Source organism: Hippocampus guttulatus, chromosome 3 (genome assembly GCF_054856545.1).
Source record: "Hippocampus guttulatus isolate MCC_2025c chromosome 3, RoL_Hgut_1.0, whole genome shotgun sequence".
Taxonomy (NCBI): Eukaryota; Metazoa; Chordata; class Actinopteri; order Syngnathiformes; family Syngnathidae; genus Hippocampus; species Hippocampus guttulatus.
In genome coordinates this window covers 15,136,446-15,163,370 of record NC_141263.1, presented here as the reverse complement: position 1 = coordinate 15,163,370, position 26,925 = coordinate 15,136,446, and the positions used below count along the sequence as shown (strand labels likewise).

Below are 26,925 nucleotides of genomic sequence, written 5' to 3'. Positions count from 1 at the left end.
GAGCGAAGCGGCAGAAGCTACACTTGTTTAGGGAATGAGGCGACTTGAGACATGGACTTAAGCTGACATTGCATCATTGAAACGTGTCACAAATGCGTGTAGAGCATGCTCGTAAATATGTACATCGCCTTGTGTTTGTTCCTCATGTATTATGCTGAACAAATGCAAAAACAGAGTACAACTATCATTTGCGTTTCAAGAAATGCTGCTTTCTTTGATAGGCTGTACGAAGTGGCTCTGACCAGCTTATCGTGATGTCACTGTTCACAAATTGATGTTGTTACTTGGCATTTATTGTAAACCAACTCGTAACTTGATTGCCTGTTAAAGTACTCGTGACTCTGAATACCTTTGTGCCAAATGTTTAATATTTGCTGAAGCGCAAGTTTGTGAACTGAGCCTGAGCCCGCTTTATTATTTTATTTATTGTTCTACATTTCAATGCCCAAGTTGAATGTTTTTGAGAGTAAAACGTTCTTTGCTCTTGAAAAGGATATACTCGATTCAAGATGGTCGATCACAATATAAAAAAACCCCAACAACATCAACGATATTATCGTTTATCATGAAATATATCAAACGTGTTATTGTGACAAGCCTGGGTAAGTGACCTACGCCCATCAGATATTGAGTGGAAAGAGCTCCGGATGATAAGAACGAGTGACAACTTCTTGATTGTTAAACCCCGACATGTTCAAAAGCCAGAAAACAACAGTCTGTCACAGAGCATGACAAGCACCGATACGTTTGAGCAAGTTAGCCATCTTGTGGAATTGTGCATCAAATAAAGAACTTAATGATGATGACCAGATTGTTGCATAATCAGTTGTTTTGGCAAAATCAATAAATGACTAACTCATGCTTTAATGCCTCTTTTGGCTGTTCAATATGGACACACCTCCCTCCCGCCCCCCCATTCACTTGATGGGACATAAATCTAAATCACTGAATCTACATCACTTATAATATTCGAAAAACTGCACTCAATCGGCACCAAAATGTATCTGGACATCTCTACTTCAACCCACTCCAGCCTCTGAAAATATCACAACAATAAGCCTCTCCATAAGTGCTCACTAAGAGCATGAAAAAAAATGTGTGCATGGGGTGCTAATCTTTTTTTCTCTCATGAAGTAAGTGCCAGTGTTTGCGTCATTCAATTGGGCCTTTAGGGATGTTGAGTCAGTGAACGAGAGTGTAGGCTTTACTGGCTGTTAGTTGACTAAACAGTTAACTTCTCTGTGTTGAGAGAGCGCATCTGGTGTGGTCAAGGGCATTCAGATGTAATAGGTCCGCGTGTTCATTTTGTTACCTTTGTTTTGTTATTTTGACTTCAAAATGGTGCCGCGAGAGTGGCTGCCTTTCCAGCAGCTCCTATATTTTGTTGTTCTACTTCTTCCTTTCATAACTTTGCTGCTGTGAATTGGGAATTTCTCCATTGAGAGACTAAATAAAAATAAAAATAAAAATAGCAACAATAATATTAATAATAATTAAATGATGTGGAAAACAACTGTAAATAGCACTGCGATTTATCCATTTTGTATTTATATTGCACTTAATTGAACGGTGTTTGTTTGTTTTTTTTTCTTCTTTCTTCTTTCTGCCTACATTCTTGCTGCTGGAGGCTGTAAATTTCCCCAGTGTGGGACAAATAAAGGATATCTTATCTTATCTTATCTTAATACATGTTTTCTTATCTTATCTTATCTTATAGTCCACAGGCAGCTGCGTCTATCCTTGACCGCCATTTGAGGGCTTACAATTTGTTTTAACTAGCAGCGGTAGGCTATATTAAATTAACTGATTATGTTTACTTTACTGTAAATGTGCGGTTGTGCAACTTCAGCCAATTGCACTTTGCAATAGGCACTTGCCACTTGAGGTTCTTCTCGTAAGTGTGAAATGATATTCTGTCTTTTATGTACCGGTAGTCTTTCCACCTGGCTCACATTTTTTTGCTCTTTGGTAACATTTAATGTAGAAAATAATCACTGCGAAATCCTACAATGCAGTCAAAAATCCGTAATAAAAAAAAAAAGTATGCAGGATATAAAAATCTGCAATACAGTGACGCTGCAAAAAAATGACGCGTGCAACATGTTGACAACTGAACGAAATGTGAATGACATTACCCATCAATCTGTGCTTCGATAATCAGTAGATGGATAGTATGTTCGTGTGTTGCAATTCAATATATACTTACTCGAAAATAGAATTCCTCGTTCCATTTTGGATCCAGCGACTTCAGGTAATGGGAGATGAGCAAAAAAACAAACAAACACATGAGTACATCCATTAACACATGCATTAGAACTGCAAAATATGCGTGCGCTCTGTCACCTTTTTAATTGTTTTCGTTTGGTGAGTTGCTATTTCCCCGCTGCATGGATCGTAGAGAGACAGTCTTGTGTACGGGTCACTGTAAAAGAAACAAAATATATTGAAATGTGGACATGAAGTCAACATTGATCTGCAGAGGACAGTTGTGTCTAAGTATGTATTGCATTAGTGGTCCTCCGTGAAAGGGATGTGACCAAAGTAACATTAATATAATGGTTAATGGTTCAGCTATTTTTTACTGCACACAAAATGGACTGTAATGGTTATTTCATAATAATTTGGGTCAATGTAACGCACATTAAAACCACATTCAGTCTCATATTGCCCATTAGTCTTAGACCAGTGCATTAGTAATGCATTAGCAGGCTGGAGGCACACTGCAATTTTACCAATTCATGTCCATAACTCTGGGAAGAATTATGCTAGCAATTCTTTTTTAAATTCTTTTGATAAAATACACCAATTCAAATACTAAATGTAATTATTAGAAAACTGCTTTTTTTAGCAGAACTAAATGTGGCTGGTAACTAATAGAACCGTTACATATTAACCTTCATAGCTCCCAGAGAAACCAAGAACATTTCAAAGGTCAGAGAGCTTCAAGAAAAATAAACAGATGTTTAAAAAAAAAAAAGTTGCAGGACGATATTGCAAATTTGAATATACTTTTTGTAACTCAGAATTTCTTTTTCCGTCTCAATGAGGTTATGGAGAACAAATACAGTCTTTAAAATTCACAGATAGTCATGAATGCATTCTCATTACCGAATGTTGTAATGCGATGAGACAAATTCTGATGTATAAAATTATTGTGTGCGGAATGGCAGTGGTTAGAGCTGCTTCACTGATGACATTTTTTCCCAAAGGGAACAGTAAAGTTCATCCTGATATTTTTGTGGCACTGAATACAATTTAAGATCACAATATAATAATAATAATAATGACATTGATTATAGTCGTTGTGGTTCCTCAAATATTTGACTTACCTTGCCCCAAGGATATCTTTTTTAGCGAGTCCGATCCCAGCAATGACCTCGATTTTAAGGACTCTGGATTCACTCTAAAATCAACAATAAAAGAATGAGATTATCAAGCCAAGTCACATTTATTTATACAGCCCTTAATCACCAAAACAGTCTCAAAAGGCTTCACATGCCTACAGTTGACAAGTATTCACAACATTCCCTGACCTTAACCCCAAGAAGGGCAAGGAAGAACTTAAAAAAATAAAATAAAATAAAAACATCTGGGGGAAAACTTGAGACCTTGAGAAGGGGCCGCAAATTGGAGAACCCCCTCTTCCAGGATGACGAGGCTGCAATGGATGCCGAGTAGGTAAGATTTGACACAAAATGGTACTGTAGAATGTTCTTTACAATTATATAAAATTCCATTTAACAAGATGCACGCAAGCTTACTTTTTTCGACATGCTATTGGGTGGAATCAAAAGTCGGAGGTATAGTACTGTAATTGATTCATCACTCCCTACAACTATATAGTGCACTGTACAGTGCTCATTTTGTACTGCATATCAAATGTATAACAGGCAGAAGAGTTGTGGCTACCGATAATTTCAGGAGATTCCTGAACAGCTGGTCAATTTTTTTCTTTCTTCAAATCCGACCTGTGTCATTTTCATATGTGGGCCGAGATTGGATACGTATTGGATTTTTTTGCAATCGGACTTCAGTCTGAACGGCTCGGTTGCATATATCCAACCGATGCATCATCACAAGCAATGTTGCCTCTCAATTGCGCGCATGAGCACTATGCACACACTACATTTCTTCACTCATTCCTTCATTTCCACTCCACTTTAATCTAAAAAGAGGACACCTGACTATTCCCACATCCGTGACAGTTTTTGTAGTGAGACCGAGGATGCGCACTCAGTTATACGATATTTTGATGCATACATTGACACACATTCACTCACACCGACCGCAGAAGAGAGGCGGCAAGCGAGGTGTGGACCGCTCCATTCAGGAAGTCCAAACATGGACATAGTTTACGAGCCCCTTAAATGAGGCTCTTTGGCGGTTTCAAAGGTCAGGTGACTAGGAACTTGTGTGTTTTATTAAATGACATGTTTTCCATTATTTATGAGTGGATAATGTGTGACCATAGTTATACAGACTGGGTTAATTAATTATGCTTAAAAAAAACATGCGTGCGAAAATAGAAGTAACAAACCTGGGCCAGTTTTATTTGTGTCATAAATCTCCATTTAATGATGTGATGTATTTTGATATAAAGATAATGTGATTTTTTTCACAACATACTACATCACATACCTTGTTATGATCGCAGGTTTTGGACAGGTGTGATACTACGTGCAGCAATGATGTAACGTCATCTTGAGTAGACGCCTCCATGAGATAGGGAGATCGAAAAGCCTCACCTGATTCCCCCCCAAATATTCCTAACTGCTTCGGCATTGCTCCTCAGTAGAGATGGGACGATAAAAAGATGACCATATTTACTTAAGTAAACCCTATGTTGTGAGGACACTCAGAATCTGACATGAGCCTTAACAGTTTGATCATGTATCAAGGATTGAGAATTCATTTGACATATTGATGTCCATCATAAGGTCCTTCTATTAGTATGCTCTTTATCCTCACTTTGCATGACAATTTTGCTCACTAATGTTTTTTCCCCTCCAGTACTGTCCTCTATTACCGTGTGATATTTCTGCACACAAGTAGGACTATTATGGGATACTAATAAAACTACAAATACCACTGAGGCAAAAAAAGTGGTAATTTTGGTGCAGGACGAGGCTGCTAGCGTGTGACACTTGCCCACGAGTTGGGCAAACTAACGTTATTTGTGCAGCACAGTAATTTACGAGTAAAGTCTCACTGCATGCTCGTAGGCCAAAAGTTGTACAAGCATTAGATAACATTACTAATACGACTCTTCCTAGTGCACCATCGCCATTCTACAGGTGTGCTTAATGGTACGGTATTACGAGCAGCGGTGGAAGGCAAAGTACACTACAATATTGCACCTAAGTAGTTTTTTTAGGTATTTAAACTTGAGTATTTCTTTTGTGACAACTTTTTATTTCTGTACTCCCTTCTGTATTTGTCTACTGTGTACTTCTGTACCCCCTTCTGTACTAGTCCTTACTTTGTCACAATACTTGCCGTTCACTGTATAAAAATCCCAATCCGGTACTGTACGGTGAATTGGGAGTAGAGCATCAGTGTTTCCGAAAACAACCTGTGATTTTCATCACGTAACCTTCGGTGAAAGTTTCTTTTGACGTCACATGCCGATGACGTGTACAAGATTTCGCAATGACTGACAAGAAAGACATGACGATGGGTTGCCTCAAAACAGGAAGTCTTCTAGAGATGAATAAATCTTGAGTCCGAAACACTGCAAAACCTTTCTTTTAAAAAAACAACAGTCCCGTCAACTTTTTAAGCAGACTTGACGACAAGTAGTCAGTTGGAACAAGTGAAACGCAAACAGTAGCTTCGGTGTTGGCGCTAATTAGCTAATTGTCGAGACGTTAACCAGTTCCTCGGTAGCAAGCTAGCTAAAAGGAGGAGTTGTCACGTAAAGTGAGGCAAGTCGACGTTCACCGCCGCCAAAATCTGTTGAGAGACTTTCTTTTACCTCCTCGTCGCTCCAAAGTCCTCGGATCTCTGACGAAAGTGCGGCCATTATATTCCAAACTTTCGCCTCGCAGGAGAAGAGAAAATGGCACTTATACTGACTCGCGCACAGTTCGCAGTTGCGACTGTTGAGATGATTTCCTCCGTATGTTTACGCGAGGAAGTGCGACATGGCGGTCACTCCCTCGATCCCTCGTTCCATCCCTCCCGACCTCCCGCCTTCACAGCCTACTCCTCCTCCTCCGCCTTCTCCTCCTTATACTTGAGAAAAACACCCTCAACATCTTCAACCTTAACCCGATATCCACAAGCCAATTTGCTCGAGTTTGTATAACCCTCCGTATGCACATGCTTATATAGTACAGTATACGTTTGAGCAGTAATTACGCCCTTACGTCATTAAAAGTACAAAATGTCTTTAACACATTCACGGCCAGTTCTCGAGCATTTTAGCTGATCTTTGGAGACCCACAGACTACTGTCTTTTGTGGCAATATATGCACGGAACGTACCAAAAGAAATACTTTAACCAGAAAAGAAGTTTGTTTTCTAGCTTTTGTAGAATATGATTTGGTTTTGCCCCACCCACCTGTTTCTGACCAAAAAGCGGAGAAAACAAGCTTTTTACACAATACAGTACAATCTATTTCTATTAATGAAGCGCTTTCACAACAGCCATAGCTGTTAAAAAATGCTTTCCGGAACCTAATAACAACTGCATTCATCAAAGAATAACAAACGCTACGAGACTGCTCTGTGTTGTTACTATTAGTGTCATAACACTTGTTGGCATATGCTAAACGGCAGATTCGCACCATCAGCAATGCTGACTCGCAGCATGGCCAAGGTGAACATCAGTGGCATTTTAACATTAATAACAACACACTTTCTCCTACCTACTGCAACACATACATTGTTCCATACTGTGTGTGTTCAATGCAGTACATGTTTGCACCGTGGTTGAGAGAGGAAAGTAATTTCATCTGTGCTATATGTTACACGTAGAACATATTTGACAATAAAAGCTGACTTGACAATAAAAGCTGACTTGACTGGACTTGACCAAAACATGTCCTGCTTTCAACGCTTGGGCATTTCTTGCCATCATAATCGACGAGACAAGCTGAGATTCACCACTTAGTATTTATCTTCTACTCAAAAGGTATGCTGATGTGAAATACAAGGAAGGCCAATCAAATATATGTTGTCTATTTTGCGTGAGAGTCCATTTTACAAAACTGACTATAGTTTGTCGAATTAACTGTGCAAAATATGTACATAAACAGAATTGTCTATCCATTTCTTACCAGCCGTGACCAATGGCCAGCCACATTTTCACACAGAAAATGCCATCCATTCACAATTTCTGCCTTTGCAAAACAGTATTTTAGAATTTTGGCACTGCCTGAGAGGAGTTAATACAATGTGTAGGTTAATTACAGTTAAGTGAAGTGAATGGAAACTGTGACTAAGGTTAAAACATCAGGTTCCATTTAGTTAGGCTGTCCTGCCTAACTAAGTGGAACAAAACACATTCATTATTTATGCCACTAGTTACACCTGAAGGTTGTCTAATGGAGTGTCTGTGAGTCATAGTAGTGGAAAACACCTGTGACGATTTAAAGGTACTTTGGTTTGTGAATTGGGGACCAAAAAGCATATTCCTCACTCACGAAAGTTTTAAATACACATTTGTTCAAAATGTATTGGTATGTGTGTCTTGATACTTTTGTCCAACCAAGCACTTAAACATTTTACACTTCTAATAAAGACTTAGTTCTCTAAGTAGTACTCTAGTGATCCACATTAAAATATAGCAACGATCCTAAGTGTTCGTCAAAAACAAGACCAAGGTTTTATTACTAAAATGTATGTTATTGTTAGCCACCGTAGCATTATGCATAACATATGGCTTAAATACAGGGGGAAAATAGTTTTGATTCAATTACAAATATATTGCAATTAAGCATTCAAAAAGTTAAATAATACAATGCAAATAAGTGTATTGCTCTTGAAAGTTAAATACAACTGAACTGTACTTAACTCTTTCATTCCACAAGACGTACTTGTATGTCTTTTTAAAATTAGGCCCCGCCTACCAAGGACGTACTTGTGCGTCGAAGTCTTTTTTTTGCGTCATAGAGGAGGGTCTGATGCAATCTGTGAATGAGAATAAGCCGTTTGCATTGTAAATCATGTAAAAAAAAGACCAGTAGGTGGCAGTGGTGCCTCACATGCTTGAAATGTATGCTTTTACAAAAAGCTCTTTTCTCCGTTTTTTGACCAGGAATCGGCATTTTCATGAAACTTAGCCATTTTGTAATGCCGATTGCTGAAGAATGGAAAAAGATAGAAACACATTTTTTTTCTGCTGAAAGAAGAGAGTCCAAACTTTTTGTTCGGCTCCATGTTTATATAGCATTAGAACCAAATATTCTGTGGGCCTTGCAATATCAGTCAAAATACAGTAAAATGCTGGGATTGAGGGGGATGTTCCAGTGAAAATGGCTGGGATTGAATGAGTTAAAAAGTGGAGTTGAAAAGTCTTTTTTTAAATGCATAAACAGGGTGTATGCAAGCTTCATTGTCATAAGTTTTGTTGTATTTGGGGTTTTTAATGTTAAATGAGCCCTTGTACTACTCGTGGTATTCGTAGCGCATCTTTGTGATTTGCAGACATTTAGTCAATGCCAATTTTGGTGTACTGAAAATGGTTTATTCAAATATTTTAAAAAAACAAAACACGCTTTAAAAACCAAGCACTTCTCCTTTAAAAAGCACATAAATTATATTGCTGTTCACCTGCAACATAACTGAATCACGTACAAGAGGAGCAGTAAAGTCTTAAGAACATAAATAAATATCAGTGCAAACCAAATTGAGTATTCTTAAACAATAGACACGCAAAAGCTCGACAAGGAAAAAAAAACAGTACAGATTTAGGGTTGAAAACTACAATGAACACAAGTTTAGAACTGTACTTCTCTACTTGTACAGCATGATACCATGAAAGTTATCCTAACAAAGTAGAACTAATAACAATTCAACCGTATCCGTGCTAATATTATGCACTTTGCCGGATACTTCGAAACAACATAAGATGTGCAAGGTTACATGGTTTTGACAACAACACATTGCCTCCTAACTGTACAATAAATAAAATGACCAACACGCCTACTGTGAACGAGGGGAAATCATAAAGAAATTAGCAACGCTCACTTTAACCGCTCGTTTTGACAGTGCTAACATGTTTCCCCGCAAAGTCTTCCACGTACAGCATCGCTTGTTTGAAGCCCTTGAAAACCGCGGCAATTATGTCCACCATTCAAGACAGCAGTGATGACAAGATGTTAGTGCAAGTTACGTTTCAAAATGGATCTTTGATATGCACATAAGGCCTTTGGACTCTTTCAGTTCAGGACTCTCAGAGAAAAAGCACAATGAATTTTGGTCGGAGAAGCACATATTTTACAGATTGTCTGTGCAGCATGACGATCATAACGACTGCCTCAATCATACTCATCCGTCGATCATCTAATTGCATAATATACAGTAGTTTAATTTGCACATGACAAGTTACACATGATGTGAACATGTTGACATAGTGGTTCAGGAAACTTGAATTTTGCTTTGATTCCATTTCCAAGTGCATTATGGCTTCAACCGAACGCTGATTTGAAAATGGCCGAACTAGCATCTCTTTGGCCTGAAGGAGTGAGTTCATGGACATTTGAGAGTTCACAGGCAACCGACCTATGTGTCGTGATTTAAATGTGCATACGTATTGGACAATGAACCACGACATCCAGTTATTGTTTCTTCTAACTGGTTAACTTGCATTTACTCCATTTGTGATACACACCTTTACATGTAAGATTGAACAAATCAGGGGTGGGGAAACCGACGGAACTTTTACATGGACCGGATGTGAGCATTTCATCCAGGCTTGCCATATCATTTCAACCTCAAAGGAATTGAATTGCAATTTTAACACGCAAATTATCGTACGACACAATGATAAAAATGTTTTTTTTAATTGGTTTTTTTTTTATAAAAGGCCTCTGAGAAACAGTTACCCCACCCCTCCTGGTATAAAAAGTACACACGGTGTTAAACCTTCTATACACACAAAGTAATGAATCTTATTAGATGTAATGTTTACTGAATATTCTGTACAAAGTGCTCCAATTTCCTCATGCCCACGTGGCATCTCTTCAAGTTCCATCACATTATTTGTTTAAAAGCTCACATGTGAGTTGGAAAGCGAATCCACATTGCACAACATCACGGGCACGTCATTATTATCAAGTCCAGTGGCGAGCATAATTTCTTGGGACTTTACTAGATAACTCTTGTCAGCGATGTAGAATATATTCTGCCAATTTAGCAATGTTTCAATTATGTACAGAAAATACAAAACATTTTTAATTGAATTGAATATTTTTTTTGGTATAAAATAGATGGAAAAACATTAAAAAGGTAAGAATTTCATCCCCAGCTTTTGCAGGTGTCCCAAATGCTGTTACAGCAAAAATATGACATGAAAAGAAATGACCAGCATTTTGATAAAAGGGCTGCAGCATTATTTCAGCTCAGGTGGGCACTTAATTAAACTGGACAAACCGGATAGCGTCCTGTTTGCTTTCAAAGTGGGAAAACATTAAACCGCTGACGGTCACCACGGATTCAACATGATTTTAAAAGGCTCCACATTCATCCCATCAGCCCGACAGTTGTGTGATCTTTGCTCTCAAGCCACTCAAGTCCACCAGAATGTGTCGTGTCACTGGCGATTTGCTGAAAAAGTGCCTGTTCGGGAAACTCTTCCGGAGCTGCACTTTGATATTGCCCTTGCTGACGACTGGGGTCAAAGAGAAGATTTGCATCCAGTGTATTAAGGTCATTGATGCTACTGGACAGATCCGAGGTCATTCTGAGTTCACATGGAAAATCGGCCCCGCCCGCCGCTAGCTCCGACACCTGTTGCACCAGCGCATTGCTGGTAGTCAGGCTGTTGTCTGGTTGGACGTCTTTAAAGGGGCCACTGAAACCCAACTGCTGTCGCTGTGAACTTAAAGGTTGCTGTGTGGACTGGGCCTGCTGCTGCTGCTGCTGCTGCCGCCCCCCAGAGGCCGACTGTGCTCGGCTATCACTTGCAGAGAAAAACATTTGTTCATTATTGAGGTAATTTGGCCTTTGTGACATGAGTGTGCTGGTGGAGTCCAAATGGATTGGGCTGAAGTTCTCAGACTCGAGGATCTGAGTGAGATTCATACGCGCCGTGTAGCTCGAAGGCACATTTTTCATGCCCATACCTCGCACATTGTCATGGTCCCCATCCAGCTTAGTCAGAAGAACATCAGCGATATTTTTGCCGCTGCATTGCTGGCCCGGCAATGGTCGAACCTCCGTCTGCATCATGATGTTGAGGGGCACGGAGCGACTCCTTTGAGCCACGCTGCTCACCGCGAGATTTCCCTGGTTGTTGGCTAAAATGTTTAACACCTCAGGCGTTACCACAGAGTTAAACGGGGAGACACACTGCGTGTGGTGGATACTGTGAAGGCCACTAGTTCCTGTGCTCCCCACCAAGTTCCTCTGGTGTATGGCGGGGCTAACACTGCGACATCGAAAAGATCCACTCGCGGGGAAGCTGCTGGCTTTGTTATCCAGAGGAGCAGGCACGGCGAAGCCCTCCTGCTTGGTCGCGCTCGCCATGCTGGCTACCTGCTGCTGCACAGGGGAAATGGGAGTCAAACGGCCAAAATGGCCGTCGTGGTGCCTTGCGTGAGGGACGGCGAAGGCGTGAGGCTTTTGAAAGTGGTCATCTATGAGGCCTTGATAGCCGGGCAAGATTCCCACGTCACTGTTTGATTTATTGAAGATCCCACTGTTGCTGTTGTAGCTATTATTCATCCAGTCCAGCCGGGTCTTATCCGGGTGGGTGGCTGTTGGCCTCTGCATGGGCTTGACGGGGCTGCTGGAGACCGTGCTGCTGTCGTGGAAACTAGTCATGCTCGAGTTGATGGGTGTAAATGCAAAGGGATTCCTGCACTCCACGGGGCTGGGAGGGACAGTGCTGCTGCAGTTGGAGAGAGGAGTACCGACGGGAGTGTGTCGACTGCTTCCGAGGGCGCTGTCGACTGGCGTTATAGGGGTGATCCGCGAGCAGGGGCTCTCTCCGGTCAAACCTTGAGCACCTGTCATTTCTGCCGTAGGCGTGGGCGTTGGTGTTTGGACTAGATTGCTGACGCCGCTGCTGTTGGCGGCATGGTAAAAAGTGTTCACAGTCTGATTGGTGGACATCATGTTGTGTGGCATCACAGCCTGCTGCCCTTGCGGCGTGACGCCGTGTCCAAACTGTTGTTTATTGTTCAGTTTCATCTGTTCTTCCATCTGGACCAGCTCTTCCACAATGCTGTCCTGAGTGACATCATCCTCAAATGGGAAGTACCCTATTTCTGTCTGTATAGGGAGTTGGCTTGACGTCGATGCTTGATCCAAAAAATCCAAAGGTCCAGAAACAGGGTTCACGTGAGCGTAGGTCTGAACATGTTGTTGACTGGCTGACAAATTTGAAGTATTCGGTATGGAATGCACGTCGGACATCATGTGCTCCTCTGGTTGCTGCATTATTGGGTGACCGACACTGGTACACGTTTCCATAAGATTGCAGGTGTTTTTCCTCTGCATTGAGCTCTGTGTTTTGGCAACGGAGAAGAAGCCGCTGGCTCTGAAAGAGGCATTGCCAAGTGTATGGACTTGACCGGGCAGGAGAGAGTTCATTTTCACCTCCATCTCCCGGGCGACCGGCGCACTCTCAGGTCTTCGATTGCCGTATCCAACGCCAGCAGTGCCCTCTTCTGGATGAGGGGACAGAAAAGCCCTCTTGATAGGAGAGGGGACGGGACTGAGGCCTGAGCGCTTCCGGAAGCTCTTCGTCGCACAGATTGCTTCCCCAAATGAAGATACTCTGTTGGGGTTGCATGCTGAGGTAGGTCTCATATTCTGACAGAAGGGAGCTAAGTGCAGAGAGCTTGTATTAGTTGTGTTGTTGTCAATGCTAAGGCCAGCTTCAGTGACTGCTGTGGGGTTGGTGCTCACGGGGATATTTGCATCATAATTCGAGGTGGAAGTTTCCTTCATGGCGTGGAAGCTTTTAGTTTGAGGTATGGGCACGCTAGCAGCCCTGTGTGTCATCATTACACTGTTCGCATTTTGGTTTTCTCTGTTCTTGTGTATACCCTCAACCTCCATTTCGACATCGATATCATGGGCGTCAACTTGCTGAGGTCTCGTCATCGGGGCCAGAATGGGGAGGGCAGAGCTACTCCTCATATCCTGACGGGATCTCAGGGTGTCGTCTGACATGGTACAGCTGCTGATGCCTGCAGATGCTGGCCTCAAAGTGGTGTTTGTAACTGAAGTCGTGGCATTGCCGCCGTAGGCTGCGAGTGAGATGGCCGTCATCTTGACCAGACTCACAGGGCTGACGTGACACGTGGTCATCACGGTCTTGATGGGGTTGCTGGCAATGATCATGGTGGACGGCGAACACAGGGCGATAGCAGTGGTGGTCGCTGGCTTGGGAAGGATTTGAGGATAGCGCTGCCGAGCTGTGCGTTCCCCCACTGGACTCGACAGAATATTTTGGGAGCTCTTGGGGGTTTGTATCAGTGGCTGAACTGGCTGGGTCACCACTTGGAAGTTTATGGGCAGTAGTTTGCCCTCCCCGGTTCCCACTGGACTGGCAGACATCAGCTGGCCGCTTTGCTGTGTCTGCAGACAAACAAAGTCATAAGGTGCTTGTTAAAAAAAATACATGAGAAGAGGACCTTAGGGAAAAAAAAAATTAAATCGCAATTGCAATTTTGAGGAAAAAGAAAACAAATCTAAATTGGACTATTTTTGAAAATCGTTTGTCCCTACTACTGGTATTCATGTTTCATGTCAGTAGTACTGCAGTTTCATCTGTTTCCTTCTGTTAAATATTTATTATTCTCATGTATTTTCTTCACGTGTACGTAGGTTAAATAGAAAATGAATAATGAACCCTCCCTCTTGTTTCTCACCGTGACGGGTCTTGGGACGGCAGCAACCACAATGCCGATGGTTGGCTGAGGTGAAGGAGAGACCGGACTACCACATTGCCTGCTGCTGTCATCCACCGCCTTGATCAGAGCCTCTCCGGGTAAAGGTGAGTGCAGCTTTTGTTCTTGTTGCTTCCTCTGGATCTTCCTCTGGAGCTGTTGCTTGGCATCGACAGTTGGAGATGACAGAGTTGTCGGTTGAGGCTGGAAGCAGTGTGCGTCGGTGGTGGACACAAAAGCTGAAACTGCCTGCAGAGGCTTAACTTCTGAAATAAATGAATAAATACAGTAGCATGAATTAAAAGTATCATTTCCGGAGTAATAGCACCAGAATGCGGTCTCTTTCCAAATTAAATATCATGCAAAAATGTACCCTAGTAATTACTTGTGCCTCAGCACATTAGTGAGTAGTGTCGTGAGACATCATCAGTTCTGCTGTAGAAAAGGATCCCATTTCACTTGTGGTCTGAAAATTATTATTCACCTGCTACGATAATGTATCTTTGTTCATCTGTCTTGATATTGCTGCGCACTCATTAGTCAACTTTGGCATACTGGTAAGATGACAGTTTAACAATGAGGCGCAACTGTGTACTACTTGACCTTCACAAGCTACTAGTACTACTAGTGAAGCACTAGATGTCAACTAGTAGCATTGTATAATGTCAGGATACTGAATATTCAAAATCCTAACACTGTGGGTTCACATCCAGTTTAAGCTTCAAAAGATAATTTAGCATCCTTGTACAAGCACTGTAGGGCACACCAGTAGAATGATTGTGCTTTAAAAGTAATTTTTTTCCCACTACTGTATGACATTTCGGCACACTAGTAAGGCAACTTTAGCAACGTAGTAGATAGGAATGTAACAAAAATAGCAATATCGTGATACTATAATTGCCACAATGTCATCTGCGTCATGTCAAGACATGAAAAGCACCACTTCAGTTCCTTTTATGCTGTTCCAGCACCATCTGGTGGTGAGTTTATTACTCCAGTATAATTTGAATTAGGCAGGTTTTGGCCACTAATAGCCAGATGAAGGGGAACATCACACATTTGAGTTCCTCCACAAACTGACTTATTTACAATATGTGTGTGCATCACTGAGTGCCTCAATAGTCAGTGTTATCAGCCGAACACAGCATTGTGAACTCCATAGAACATGATTCTTTGTGCCACTGAGTCAAATGAACAATTGCCAGTAAAATGATTGGCCAATCTGTGACAATTTCTTTGTCACAGCTGTTATGTATAAAAACATAATACTCTGCTTTTTTTTTCAATGTGAGTTTTTTTAACAATATTGTGAGTCTTTATACAATATTGTGAGCTTTTTTTTTTTATATCACCGACTTCCCCACAATATCGTGATAGTTACCGTATGGTGAGGTTCATATTGTGATTTCGTAACGTGACGTTTGGATATCATTACATCTCCAGTTGTAGAACAAGTAAGTTATGGCTGCTCCCAGTTACAACTCAATTAGCGCAATACCAAGCCACTGCCACCAGATGTCGCTGTAAGTGTGCATGAGGTGCCACCCGGCTACACACCTGTTGCCGCGTCCGTCATAATGGTGAGAGCTGCCAGGGACTTGTTGCTGATGTAGTGGCTGTCCATCAGGAAGCGAGCCAACTCTTCCACTGCCTCAAACGGCCGTTTCAACACCTTTTGAGCCCACTCACACACCAAATCACAAGCGGCGAAGCGAACCTCCTCCTTCATGCTGCCGAGGTGGGCTGCGGAATCTAGTCCATCACACTGCAGCTGAAACACAATCAAATATGTGCTTAAATCTCAGTGTCTCAGTCCGAGACCGATGAAAAAATCCTTCAGGACCCAAAGATTGATTCTGAATTGTAAGAAAGAAAGATGAAAATGGGCTCACTCCTTCTCCGGTTTTGTGTAGCTCCAGGCTTGGTAAACATGGAAAGTGAACAAAGGGCCTCTTCCTCAGCCCACTATAGCAATATGTAATGCGGTGTTAAGATAAATATGTGTAAAATTGCAACAGATTTTGTTAAGCATTGATAACACTGTCAATATATAAAGTACAAGTAAACTGTGCATTATTACATGTCGAAAAAAATCTTAAAATGTGGTTTACTGTAATAACATTTTAGCACCCTAGGTGAGTGAAGGTCATGAACCTAATGTTTTTCACGATAGATGTCAAAAGAAGGACAACAAGCCCCCCAAAAAGAGTTATGCGTCCTGAAGGTCAAGATCACAGCGAACCTCTCCAACACTTGTGTATTATGCCCCTGCTTGAGAGGGGGGAATTTATTTCATTTCACGTCTATATTTAGAGAGCTTATGAACTGTTAGAGCAGATGGCCAGTGAGTAGAGACAGTCCATTCCAGTAAAGGATATTTTGATTTCCCTCTCATGCCCAGTCGACGTGCCTTCATGTTGGGGAAGACATTTTTCATCATTTTGCCAAAGTCTGCAGCACTGAGTGGATGGTAGTTGAGATTGTCACAGAAGCTTCTGAAGAAAAAAAGAAAATGAGAGTTGGAAGAAAGGTAGCCAGTGTACACTAAATTGATTAATTAGGACTTGTCTCCTTTTCAACAACAATAAATCCATGAAGCAAAATGTTCTTAATAAGACAGGATTTAATTACAGCATATTATGCACACAATGGGGTTGCTTTCAGCAGTTTGTGACTACAGTATCTCACTCACAAGATCGAATCCACAAGATATACACATTCCTGCCATGATGTATTAGTGCTGAAACGATTCATTGAATAACGCGGTTAAAAAAAAAATCAAGGCAAAATCGATGTCTCCAAGCTTTGCAGTGATCATTTCTCAACAAGAACGACTCGCACACCACTCCCAGCTGTCTTCCGGCAGTAGACGGGGGACACCCTGAACCGGTTGCCAGCCCAATCGCAGCGCACACAGAGACAAACAACCATCCACGCTCACACTCAGACATAGGGACAATTTAGAGTGCCCAATCAGCCTGCCATGCATGTTTTTGGAATGTGGGAGGAAGCCGGCGTACCTGGAGAAAACCCACACAGGCCCAGGGAGAACATGCAAACTCCACACAGGGAGGCCGGAGCTGGAATTGAACCCGATTCCTCTGCACTGTGACGTCGACGCACTAACCACTTGGCCACCAGGCCGCCCTACTATATATACACAAAAACTAGTTATGAAAGCAGGCTTGCTGGTGATCAAAATGTGATTTTAGGAATAAAACAAAAAACAATTTATCCGGATCAACCATCGTTGTTGTTTACATTCGCCTCGAATGTTTTGATGTCGCATCTGGTCCAACCCGAGCGGGACAAATTTGTCTTCCCACTTTTCCGGAATATGCAGCATTAGCAACAGTGATATTGCGCTTTAGCTTTTTTTGTATGAATGATGAAACGATGCCAAAGTTTTGACATTCTCTGTCTTACACACTCTTTCCTCCTGGCTCTCGCTTAGCGCGATGCAAGTTTGTCGTTAACAGTCGCTGTGGAAAAATAATCACTGAAATATCTGGTGAGAGAAGGCATCATCGGCAATATAGATTAGATGAAAAATAAATAAAATCTGGCTGTCGAAAGGGAACCGTCATGTTGAGAGGCGTGACAGTATTATTAAATAAAAATGAAATGGGGATGAAAACGGCTTATGTTTAGGAGTGGTGTACATAGTGATCCTTCGAGCCTTTTCACCTGTCCACCTCAAAGGCGCCAATAGATCTGGTGTGTGTGGGGGGGGGCTGAATTTAGTGAACTCCGAAAGACAGTTATGTAACACTGCCAGAGAATGGCTGTCTCAGACTTTCCATTCTAATATTACCAGCACATGCTGCTCTACGATTCTCAGGGCTGCGGCGTCTATTTATAATGGCGCTTCAGCCGGGCAGCAATTTGGAGGACTCTGATGTTCATGTTGGCGGTTGTAATGAACTTCTGTGGCCAGTAACGATAACACCTTGACTCTTATCAAGGAAAACATTTGAAAGCACTTACTTGTATTCATCGTAAACTTCCTGTTTTGGGAGCGAGGTCTCTGGGTACTCCTCCAAATGATTGCGGATCCAGTTGAACGCATGCATCTGCTGCATGCGGCTTGATGACACAGCGCTCTGATCACTGAGAGAATGCAATCACTCATTAAAAAAAAAAATAGAGTACGCATTCTGCACCAACCGCCACTTGTATTACTGTTTACCTTTTCTCACTGCTGCCGCTGCTGATGGGACCCGAAGGCAACTTGAGGTACAGGTAGAGTTTTTCGATGTCTGTGAACTTTTCAACATCTTGCTGTGGAAGTAGCAAAGTGGAAAAAGAAAATGTTATTTTGATCAGAAAACACCGTCTTCCACAAAGAGCAAAGGTTGTGTATTTCCCCGCATGCATCAATCCACCCATCCGTATCTTTGCTGACACTATGGGCTGATCATCTGTCAATCACACCGGCTTCCCAGTAAATTGGCGGTATAATGACAGAGTCGAGATTTGCGAGCACACCGAAGTGGAATGTTTCTGTGTTTGAAGTGCACGTTCATACCGCTAACGTACGCATAATGGCATAATTACACCGTGGTGTTTAGTTCAGTTCTTTGTCACAAAAGGGAAAGTTGTCTTGCAGAGGGTGTAAAACCTAAAAAGTCACCATATTCAAAAGTCGGACACACCCGTCACAGTTCAGCTGTTTTGTCATACGACACATCGAGCAATTTTCTTGGTCTCGGGACAAAGCAGTCTCTGGTACGAGGCGTCCTGTTTAAAACCCATTCAGTGCCAGACATATTCAGAACCGGCTTTACCTTACCACATGAAAAAAAAAATCTAAATGCATAAAGAAATACCTGGGATTGAATGCCTGGATTCTTAAGAAAAGTTGAAAAAAGTGTTCTCGGCATTGAATGAGTTTAAGGGGAATTAAAATCTTTGGGAAGGACCTCAAAACAGTGGTGAAAAGGATGTCATTCGTAGAAAATTGCTATATGAGTCTTTAGCATTTCGGAAGACCTGCTTTTTCAAGACAAGGGAGTCTGTGGGACACCCATAAATCTGCAGCCATTTTGACATTGTGGGCAATGCTCCTTTTGTCTGTCACAGCGGTGTCATACCAAGCAAAAGAAGCAAAAGTATGAACAGACCGGATAAAGCACTGGTGAAATAGGGACTTCAGTTTACCGACTATGTTAATATAATTTGTTACCATCCGGTAAAATGTTGGGGAAAAAACTGGCAGGGATTTTTGGTGTGTAAAGTGCGAAACAGACAGAAAACCGATCACACTTCACTCAGAAGCAAGTTGACCGATACAACATTCGATACACTTTAGACTTAGCTTGGGTCAAAGGCTGCGGTACACCTCAAAATCCGAACACCCTACACCCCAGAAAAACTAACTTGTGTATGAACTGATGTATATATTGGGAGAAGCCAAGCAGCCACTGCACATTTTTGAAATAGTCTAACTCTTTAGGCCGAGACTCGGCTGTCTTCCTCCACGTCAAAACGAAAAAGCATTTTTTAAGGACCAAAAAGTACATACTTGAGACAGTAAAGACAGATGCTTGGAAAGATTAGTCAAGGTTGAAGAACCATCTCTGAACAGAGGGGGAGGTCTACGACACCACCCATCTCTCACATATACTAATTAATCCTGTTTCAACATCCCGTCCAAAGCCATTCAGTCACTTACTGTGGCTCCGAAATAACAGACGACACAGCCACTTCTGGCCTTCATGACCATTGTTACAACTGGATGGAATACTAACGACGGCTAATATGCATCCTCCACATGCCCTCAAACGAGACCTTTCTCGTCTTTTGAGCATGAACTGATGAAACCTGCTTGTCCAGTTGCGGTGGATTCAATGCTCTGAGAACACACTGGCTGATTTAAGAGTCTTTCAGTGAACATAGAAGTTTTTCGACTGTGGGAGTAAACTGGATTATCTGGACTGAATCCACGCTGCACAAGTAGAACAAAAATAAATAAATGAATAAACACAATCAAAGCAAGATTTGAACCAAGAATTTTCTTACTGTGACTTAAAGAAGCACTCCTCGGCAGTGCTCGAGGAGTGAATTGGCCTTGCCATCAGACACAATTTCCATACTTTCCCTACGTAGCGGCGGGTAATGAACCCAACCCAAAGTAACATCTGAGCTACGACAAGTGGTTACCACGCCTGTCTCACGTTCAAAAGATGAAGCGAAGTCAATGTGAGTGAATGGTTATTTGTCTGTGATTCATTGGTGACCAGTCCAGCGTGTACCCCAACCTTTGCACAAAGTCAACTGGGGTAGCTCACATAATCGGTACGAGCACTAAAATGGATGGCTGGAGGTGATCATATCAGATAAAATTTCAACACAATAAGTCCATCAATTCATCCATCCATCCATTTTCCGATCCACTTTATCCTCACAAGGGTCGCGGGGGATGCTGGAGCCTATCCCAGCCGTCTTCGGGCAGTAGAGGGAGGACACCCTGAACCGTTTGCCAGCCAATCGCAGGGCACACAGAGACGAACAACCATCCATTGCTCACACTCGCACCGGGCCGCCCCAACACAATAAGTAACATGGAAAAACATGGGCGGAGATCTTTTTCTTCCCCTGTAGCCATTTTGGAACCTGTCACTGGGCAAGTAACAGTGCCGGTCAAGATAACCTTGACTACCTCCTGCCAGGAATGAGTTATGTTGATGAGGCATCCCCTCTCCATTATTGAAAAATGCATCCCGAAGCTGAAATTTTCCCTAAACTGAGCTAAACACAGATGCCATTTGAATTCAGGGTTTGATTCGATTGAATAGATGACGAAATAAAATAACCACTCGTTGTAGAATCACCTTGTGGTGAGCAGCAGTACTGCGATTAGTGCAACCCACCCAACATGTAACCTTACGTACGGCCTCCGGGACTGCTGTTGCAAGGCTTTGTTTAATCACATCTGTGTAACCTAAATAGACACCGATCAGTATTATGGAAATACAAACAGGCAAAGTTTTCTCACATTTTCGAGAGAGAAGAATATTCTTTTGCCTAGCAGTACCGTAAAGCCCCAAATCAAGGCTGAAAGCCACCCTCTTTTGGGCATGTTTTGAACACATTCGCCTGGTGTTCATTCATCATTTCATTCATTCATCGCGCTCAGCTACGTCTCACTTGCCCTTGACGTTGCCTCCTCAGCCGAGTGCGGCACTGTGTACTAATGATGCTCAAGGATAAAGGGACAAGTAAGGATGATGAGATGACTGCTAAATGTTATCTTTGCTGTGAGCAACATGGGAGGCTCATGAACAGCATTCAAACTTGGATACTTTGCATTCAGTTCACCTCTTGGCTTGGAACACATACATAATGTGTACAAAAGTATTGGAACACCATGCCAGTACACCGACACGAAGTGAAGTACAGTGAAACCTGCCTCGTCGCAGCTCACTGTTCACAAATTCACCCGGCGATAGCATTTTGCATTGTTTGCTAGCATTAAGCTAAATGGACTCGAGGCAAAACAGCCGCCCTAACAAATTTGGGTTATGTTGCAGCTGTGGGAAGTGAACTCCGTCCTAAATCAAGGACGCGCTGTATGCATTTAAGGACCTTGCTTTGTACATGGGAAAAGAAAAGGCCCTTCCTCCAACTGTTCCCTCTCCCCAGGGGTGTCAAACTCATTTTTGCCGCGAGCCACATTGTAGTTACGGTTTGCCTTAGTGGGCCGTTATGAATTATGGGGAAACCACATAAATGTTTAATCACCTCCACATATTACATATACAGTACACAACGAATTGATTGATAACTAGTTCTAAAATCAGAAGTCAAGAATAATGTCTTATTGTGAATTATATCTGACAATTTGAAATTTTGGTTCAGACTTTAGCAAGCATCATGGATTTTGACATGCTTGATTTGCTTTCGTGGGCCACATAAAATGATGTGGCGGGCCAGATCTGGCCCCAGGGCCTTGACTTTGACACTTGTGCTCTACACTAAAGTCCAAACTAAATAAAACACCAACCTTAACTCACCAGTAGTTAGATCAAAAGTCACATGTTGCATCCCTTATTTTGATCGCGGTCTATGTGGGCAGTCATTTACAGTTGTATTTTAACATAATGAAAACAACAAAGTATGTTTGAAACCGAAAGAATACTCACCAGAATGTTGTCCACTTTTGATTGAACAGTTTTGCTGAAATGAAAAGATAATCGAAAAATTAGTACGCTCGTAGGCTGCTAAGTAACACGAGCGCTAGTGGATTTATTTATAAAGCAGAGGAATGTCTGGCATGAGTTGACCCTCCCCTTCAGCATCTCTCAGGTCATGTAGCCCACCACACAAGCGGTCACATGTAAAAAGACAAGGCGGTTCATATTCTCTCTTCACCTGTTACAATCCCAACATGAAGGTACACTAGTTTCAAATGTGAAATGAGTTCATTTGCGTTCAATAGCACAAAATGTTTGCAAACTTCGGAAAAAAGGAGGAGTCTCAACAAACAGATTTCTTAACATTACATTTCATTTCATTTGATTTTCTTTTCAAGTTTTTACAGGAGGGCATGTAAAACGCCACCCAGAAAGGCCATAACTGAGATTCTAACCCAGAACCTCAGAAATATGAGACAGACAAACTAACTACCTCAATGTGCCACCCTATTTCCATTATTTCCTGTGCGGAAATTGTTTTAAGCATCCTGCACTGGCTTATGTTTGAATTAAAAGTGTCCACTGTGTATTGGGTTTATAGAACAAAGACCTACCAGCGGGCGTATCCGTTAGGGGCAAGTGAGACAGTGCACCAAACATATTCACTCAGTGATGTAAGTGTTGTTTTAATGGTGCCTTGCCATTTTTTTCTACATCAAAAAAAATTCCACTGGTCCTATCACAGGTTATGAAAATGCAAATAGTTGGCTGACAATAAACGGCTGCTGGACTGTCTTTGCTGATTCATAGTGGGATTGCAACAGTGGCGGTGGGCAGACTTGTCCAGGTTTAATTCCTAATCTGCAGACAGGTCATCTTGTTGTTTACAGCGAGACAGAAGGTACACGCGGGTCACATTTAAGGACAGCGGCTCGGCAAGGGTCAGCGCGGTGGCCCTAAGCTGCGCCGAGAACAGTTCACTTTAATTTGCTGTTACGAGGAAGCTAGGGATCTCTCGTTAGCTTGCTTTCAGGACACATTTAGCAGGCACTCTGGATGAGACCTCCGATCTGTTTCTTTCAACCGACAGAGTAGAGACGAACTGGTACTTGAGGATCCGTGAAAACCCAGTCTCGATCCTGGGGTAACGATAACCCTCACTGCCACCGCTCCCATCACCTGCTCAGTGGCAAGTAACTTTCCTTGTCTTCAGACGTATGGAACTCCTAGTTCCGACATTTTGAAAACATGAACTGGCAGTGCACAAGTTTGTTTAGCCAATCGCAGAAAGGGGTCATTTCAGTCCAAATGTGACTTTAAACCAGCAACCACGGACAATCGCTACGATTTTGCAATCTATGTATCAATTTGTCAGGTCTGTAATATGGCTCTAGGGTCAGCTGGGGTAGGCTCCTGCCGGAAATACATTGACGCCCTTATTGTGCTCATTCATTCTTTCTTCTTACGCTGTAAGACATCCATATTTGTCCCTCATCTCACTGTATCAACATTTATTTATGGTTATGGGTAATACTTTTTATTAAGGATCTTCTAAATTAATGTGTATTGAGGCAAATGTAACTTTAGAATAAATATATTGAAGTGCCAAAAAGGTCTTCGATGTCATTTGAGCGCAAATTCGGACAACTGCAAGAAAATATTTAGTCCAAACATTTTCAGCCATTTTTCAACAGAGAGGGCAGCAACTTTCATCCGATCCGAACCTTTATTTTCAGTGGTGTTTATGTAGTAGTTTGGTTTTCAAGGTTACGAGATGCACCATCGAACGATGCCGCGCTAGGCGTGGCTCTTGTTTTTTTTTTTTCTAAATGGCGGTTGATGGCCTTTGCATTTGAATGCTTTATATGTATGGTAGTACAAGACAAAATGGCCGCCCCGACAGATGGAAACAAACTGGTGGATTTTTCTGCTTAATTCCTACTCCACAAACAAAATATTAATCAGAATACTGTACCGTGATTAGGATAGTGGGAGCACATAGAACACATTTTCAAAAAAAACTTGACTTCCTCTTTAAAATATTTTGGGATTGTAGCTTGTGTTCGATTAATGGTTTCAACACAACCATATGAATCCCTGCTATTTTCAGGACACGGACTGTGATCTGCTGTGATTTATTAATAAATAAATAAATATCCACCCCCCTCAAAAAAAAGGTTAATTCTGTTCTGTGTCTATAGTTCAAGTCGACTTTATTGTCAAATGTGCTACATGTGCAACATACAGCACAGATGAAATTTCATTCCTCTCAACCACAGGAAAGAGAGGAGCCGCTGCGGGTGCCCGCACCGCCATTGAAAACAACAGTTAACATAAAATGACAAAATAATACAACACAACATAAGACAGCCAGTCGTGCAAACTCAACCACTTTTTCTTTCGAGAGATGCCCCAAGATGGTGGCAAAAGTACAATACTAATGTACATTACCTTATCCATCCACTCATTTTCTAATCAACTTATCCTCACAAGGGTCGCAGGCCTGCTGGAGCCTATCCCAGCTGTCTTTGGGCAGTAAGCGGGGTACACACTGAACTGGTTGCCTGCCAATCACAGCGTATGTTCCCTATTTTTCTGAAAAGAAATGTTCCTCTCTCATGAATAATGTTCCATTTCTGCTACTTAGGTCAAGTTTTTTTGACTCGTTGATTTGAAGAACCCCAAATAATTTCGCACCTTACGCGCTTATTCGTGGTCATTTTTAACTGGAATTTGTCAGGGGGTTCCGAGGAGCAGACAAATTGAAATGGTAGAACAACAGATAGGTGTTTTGAAACAGATTTTTAAAAGGTGGTATCACACAACAGGTTTTTGTTATTGTTGTTTTAACACACACACACACACACACATACACACGAAGAAAAAATAACTTTCTCGCAAACCCGTCATCCAGGTTTTCAAAACTCTTGATGTATTGTACTCGGGTTCAAATGGCGAGTTCCAACACACTAGGCAATATGGGGGAATCTTGTCATGTTGCTAATTTTAGTTTGCTAATCAGTGACCCAATATAAATGGACCTGCATGCCATTTGGACACCATGCTTAAAAGCAGTGCTTCCCAAACGCTACTTTGAGAAATCATCAGGTGTGACATGATCAATTTTCACATAATTGTCCCAAAAACATTATTTATCTATTGCAAATAATGTTGTTGTTTTTTTTTAAAAATCTGTTCCAGTAACATGTATTGGCAAGCAGAACAAATACATGCTATTCTACTAAATGGCAGAAGGTACAAGTCACCCGAGTGTCCACCTTTGGGGCCAATTTTGTTTGGTAGTGGACCGTGAGATTTTCTCATGTAAAATCTAAGTTGTTAAATCCAAACGTGCAAGCATGGGCGCCCCTCACCAGATGGAGTTCTTGATCCGGAGCTGCAGAGCCCCGGCCTCGGCGCCCTGCAGCCCGGACAGCAGACCGGGCTGGAAACTACACGCCCCTCGGTCCGCGTGCTGCTGCTGCTGCTGGGCGTCCTCTTCGGCCATCGCAGGAGTACCGGTCTGAACCGCGGTGCACCAGACGAGGAGCCCCTGGAAGGGCCGACTCGCCCGGGCGGGCTGGCCGGCTTTAAACAAGGGGAGGTCGTTGCCGAGCTAAGCGCACATCGTCATCATCAACAGCTCGCCGTGTTGTTGTTGTTGTCGTCGTCGTCAGCCCGCAGCCCTCCTCCGACATCTCGCCCCTCCAGCCCGCCGCACTTTAGAGTCCTCCTCATGGGAAAGAAACGTCAAACACTCACTCGTCGCTGTGTGGACACACTACGTAAATGTCCAAGCAGTGAGCGGACGTGTGAGGAACAACAAGCTCGTCCCTCCGGTGCTTCTCACCTTACGGGAGTTCTCCAAGACTGCATGTGCGTGTGTGCCGCGTACTCGCGTAGTAGCTGTCAGACACGCGCATGCGCAGTGACGTCCACAGCAATGAAAACAAGACGTACGTAAGCGCGACGTAATGATGCCACTTAATTAACAGGAATATGCAGCAGAGAGAGCAGGGGCAGCACACTTATGTTCAAGAGCCACATCTAGTTTTTAAAAAGCACAAATGGGCCAGTTCACTCCTAGATACAGTATGAAAATGTGACAAAAGAAAAGTGTATATAAAATAGTCAGTTTACATGTACACTACATGTTTAACTTTAAAGTACAATACATTGTCATTGAAAATTTAAGACATGTATTTTTTGTAATTTATATGATATTTTAATTTAATTCTAATAGGAATATTACTATTGCAATGATAGTTGTATTTCACTTGTGCAATACATTTTAAGCTTTTAACCTTTTTTTAAAGAGTGGTGCTAATGTTACAGTGACTTGCAAGAATACAAAACCAATTCCAATGAAGTTGGGATAAATAAAAGCAGAGTATAATGATTTGCAAATGATGTTCAACCTACGTTTAATTGAATACACGACAAAGACAAGATTTTACCTTTCAAACTGATAAACGATTGTTTTTAGCAAATAACCATTAACTTAAAATTTTGTGGCATGAACACGTTCCCAAAAAAAAAGCTGGGACAGGGTCCTGTTTACCGATGTCACCTTTTCTTTTAACAACATTTTTTTAAAAAAACATGGGAACTGAGGACACAAAATGTTGAAGCGTTTTAGGTGAAATTCTTTCCCCATTCTTGCTTCATGTACAGCTTCAGTTGTTCAACAGTCTGGGGTGTATGTTGTCATATTTTATGCTCGATAA

General features: G+C 42.1%; 2 protein-coding genes across 4 annotated transcripts in view; both read right to left on the bottom strand.

Moving 5' to 3' along the window:
• Positions 1-6,173, bottom strand: part of nedd4a (NEDD4 E3 ubiquitin protein ligase a) — a 32,037-nt gene extending 25,864 nt beyond the window's left edge. Inside the window, exons 1-4 of one of the 2 annotated variants that reach the window (XM_086106993.1) lie at positions 5,975-6,173; positions 3,330-3,403; positions 2,344-2,422; positions 2,207-2,245 (exon numbers count right to left, since the gene is read on the bottom strand). In XM_086106993.1, coding sequence (XP_085963119.1) covers positions 2,207-2,245; positions 2,344-2,422; positions 3,330-3,403; positions 5,975-6,022 — 240 coding nt within the window. In that variant the 5' untranslated portion in view covers positions 6,023-6,173. The remainder of the gene's footprint in view (positions 1-2,206; positions 2,246-2,343; positions 2,423-3,329; positions 3,404-5,974) is intronic. The other variant, XM_086106992.1, reaches the window with a different exon arrangement.
• A 2,494-nt stretch (positions 6,174-8,667) lies between these two features.
• On the bottom strand, positions 8,668-26,089 carry LOC147207606 (DNA-binding protein RFX7-like). 2 transcript variants are annotated; one of them, XM_086107134.1, is made up of 10 exons: positions 26,049-26,089; positions 25,573-25,928; positions 22,208-22,241; positions 18,253-18,344; positions 18,051-18,173; positions 16,442-16,558; positions 15,956-16,040; positions 15,621-15,834; positions 14,046-14,329; positions 8,668-13,752 (listed from the first exon to the last, which is right to left on the bottom strand). In XM_086107134.1, exons 2-10 carry the CDS (start codon positions 25,704-25,706, stop codon positions 10,687-10,689), a joined length of 4,149 nt encoding a protein of 1,382 aa, XP_085963260.1. In that variant the 5' UTR covers positions 25,707-25,928; positions 26,049-26,089; the 3' UTR covers positions 8,668-10,686. The 2 variants fall into 2 exon arrangements, with proteins under 2 accessions (XP_085963260.1, XP_085963259.1); XM_086107133.1 differs by having other exon boundaries at positions 25,573-26,082.
• Positions 26,090-26,925: the final 836 nt, after the last annotated feature.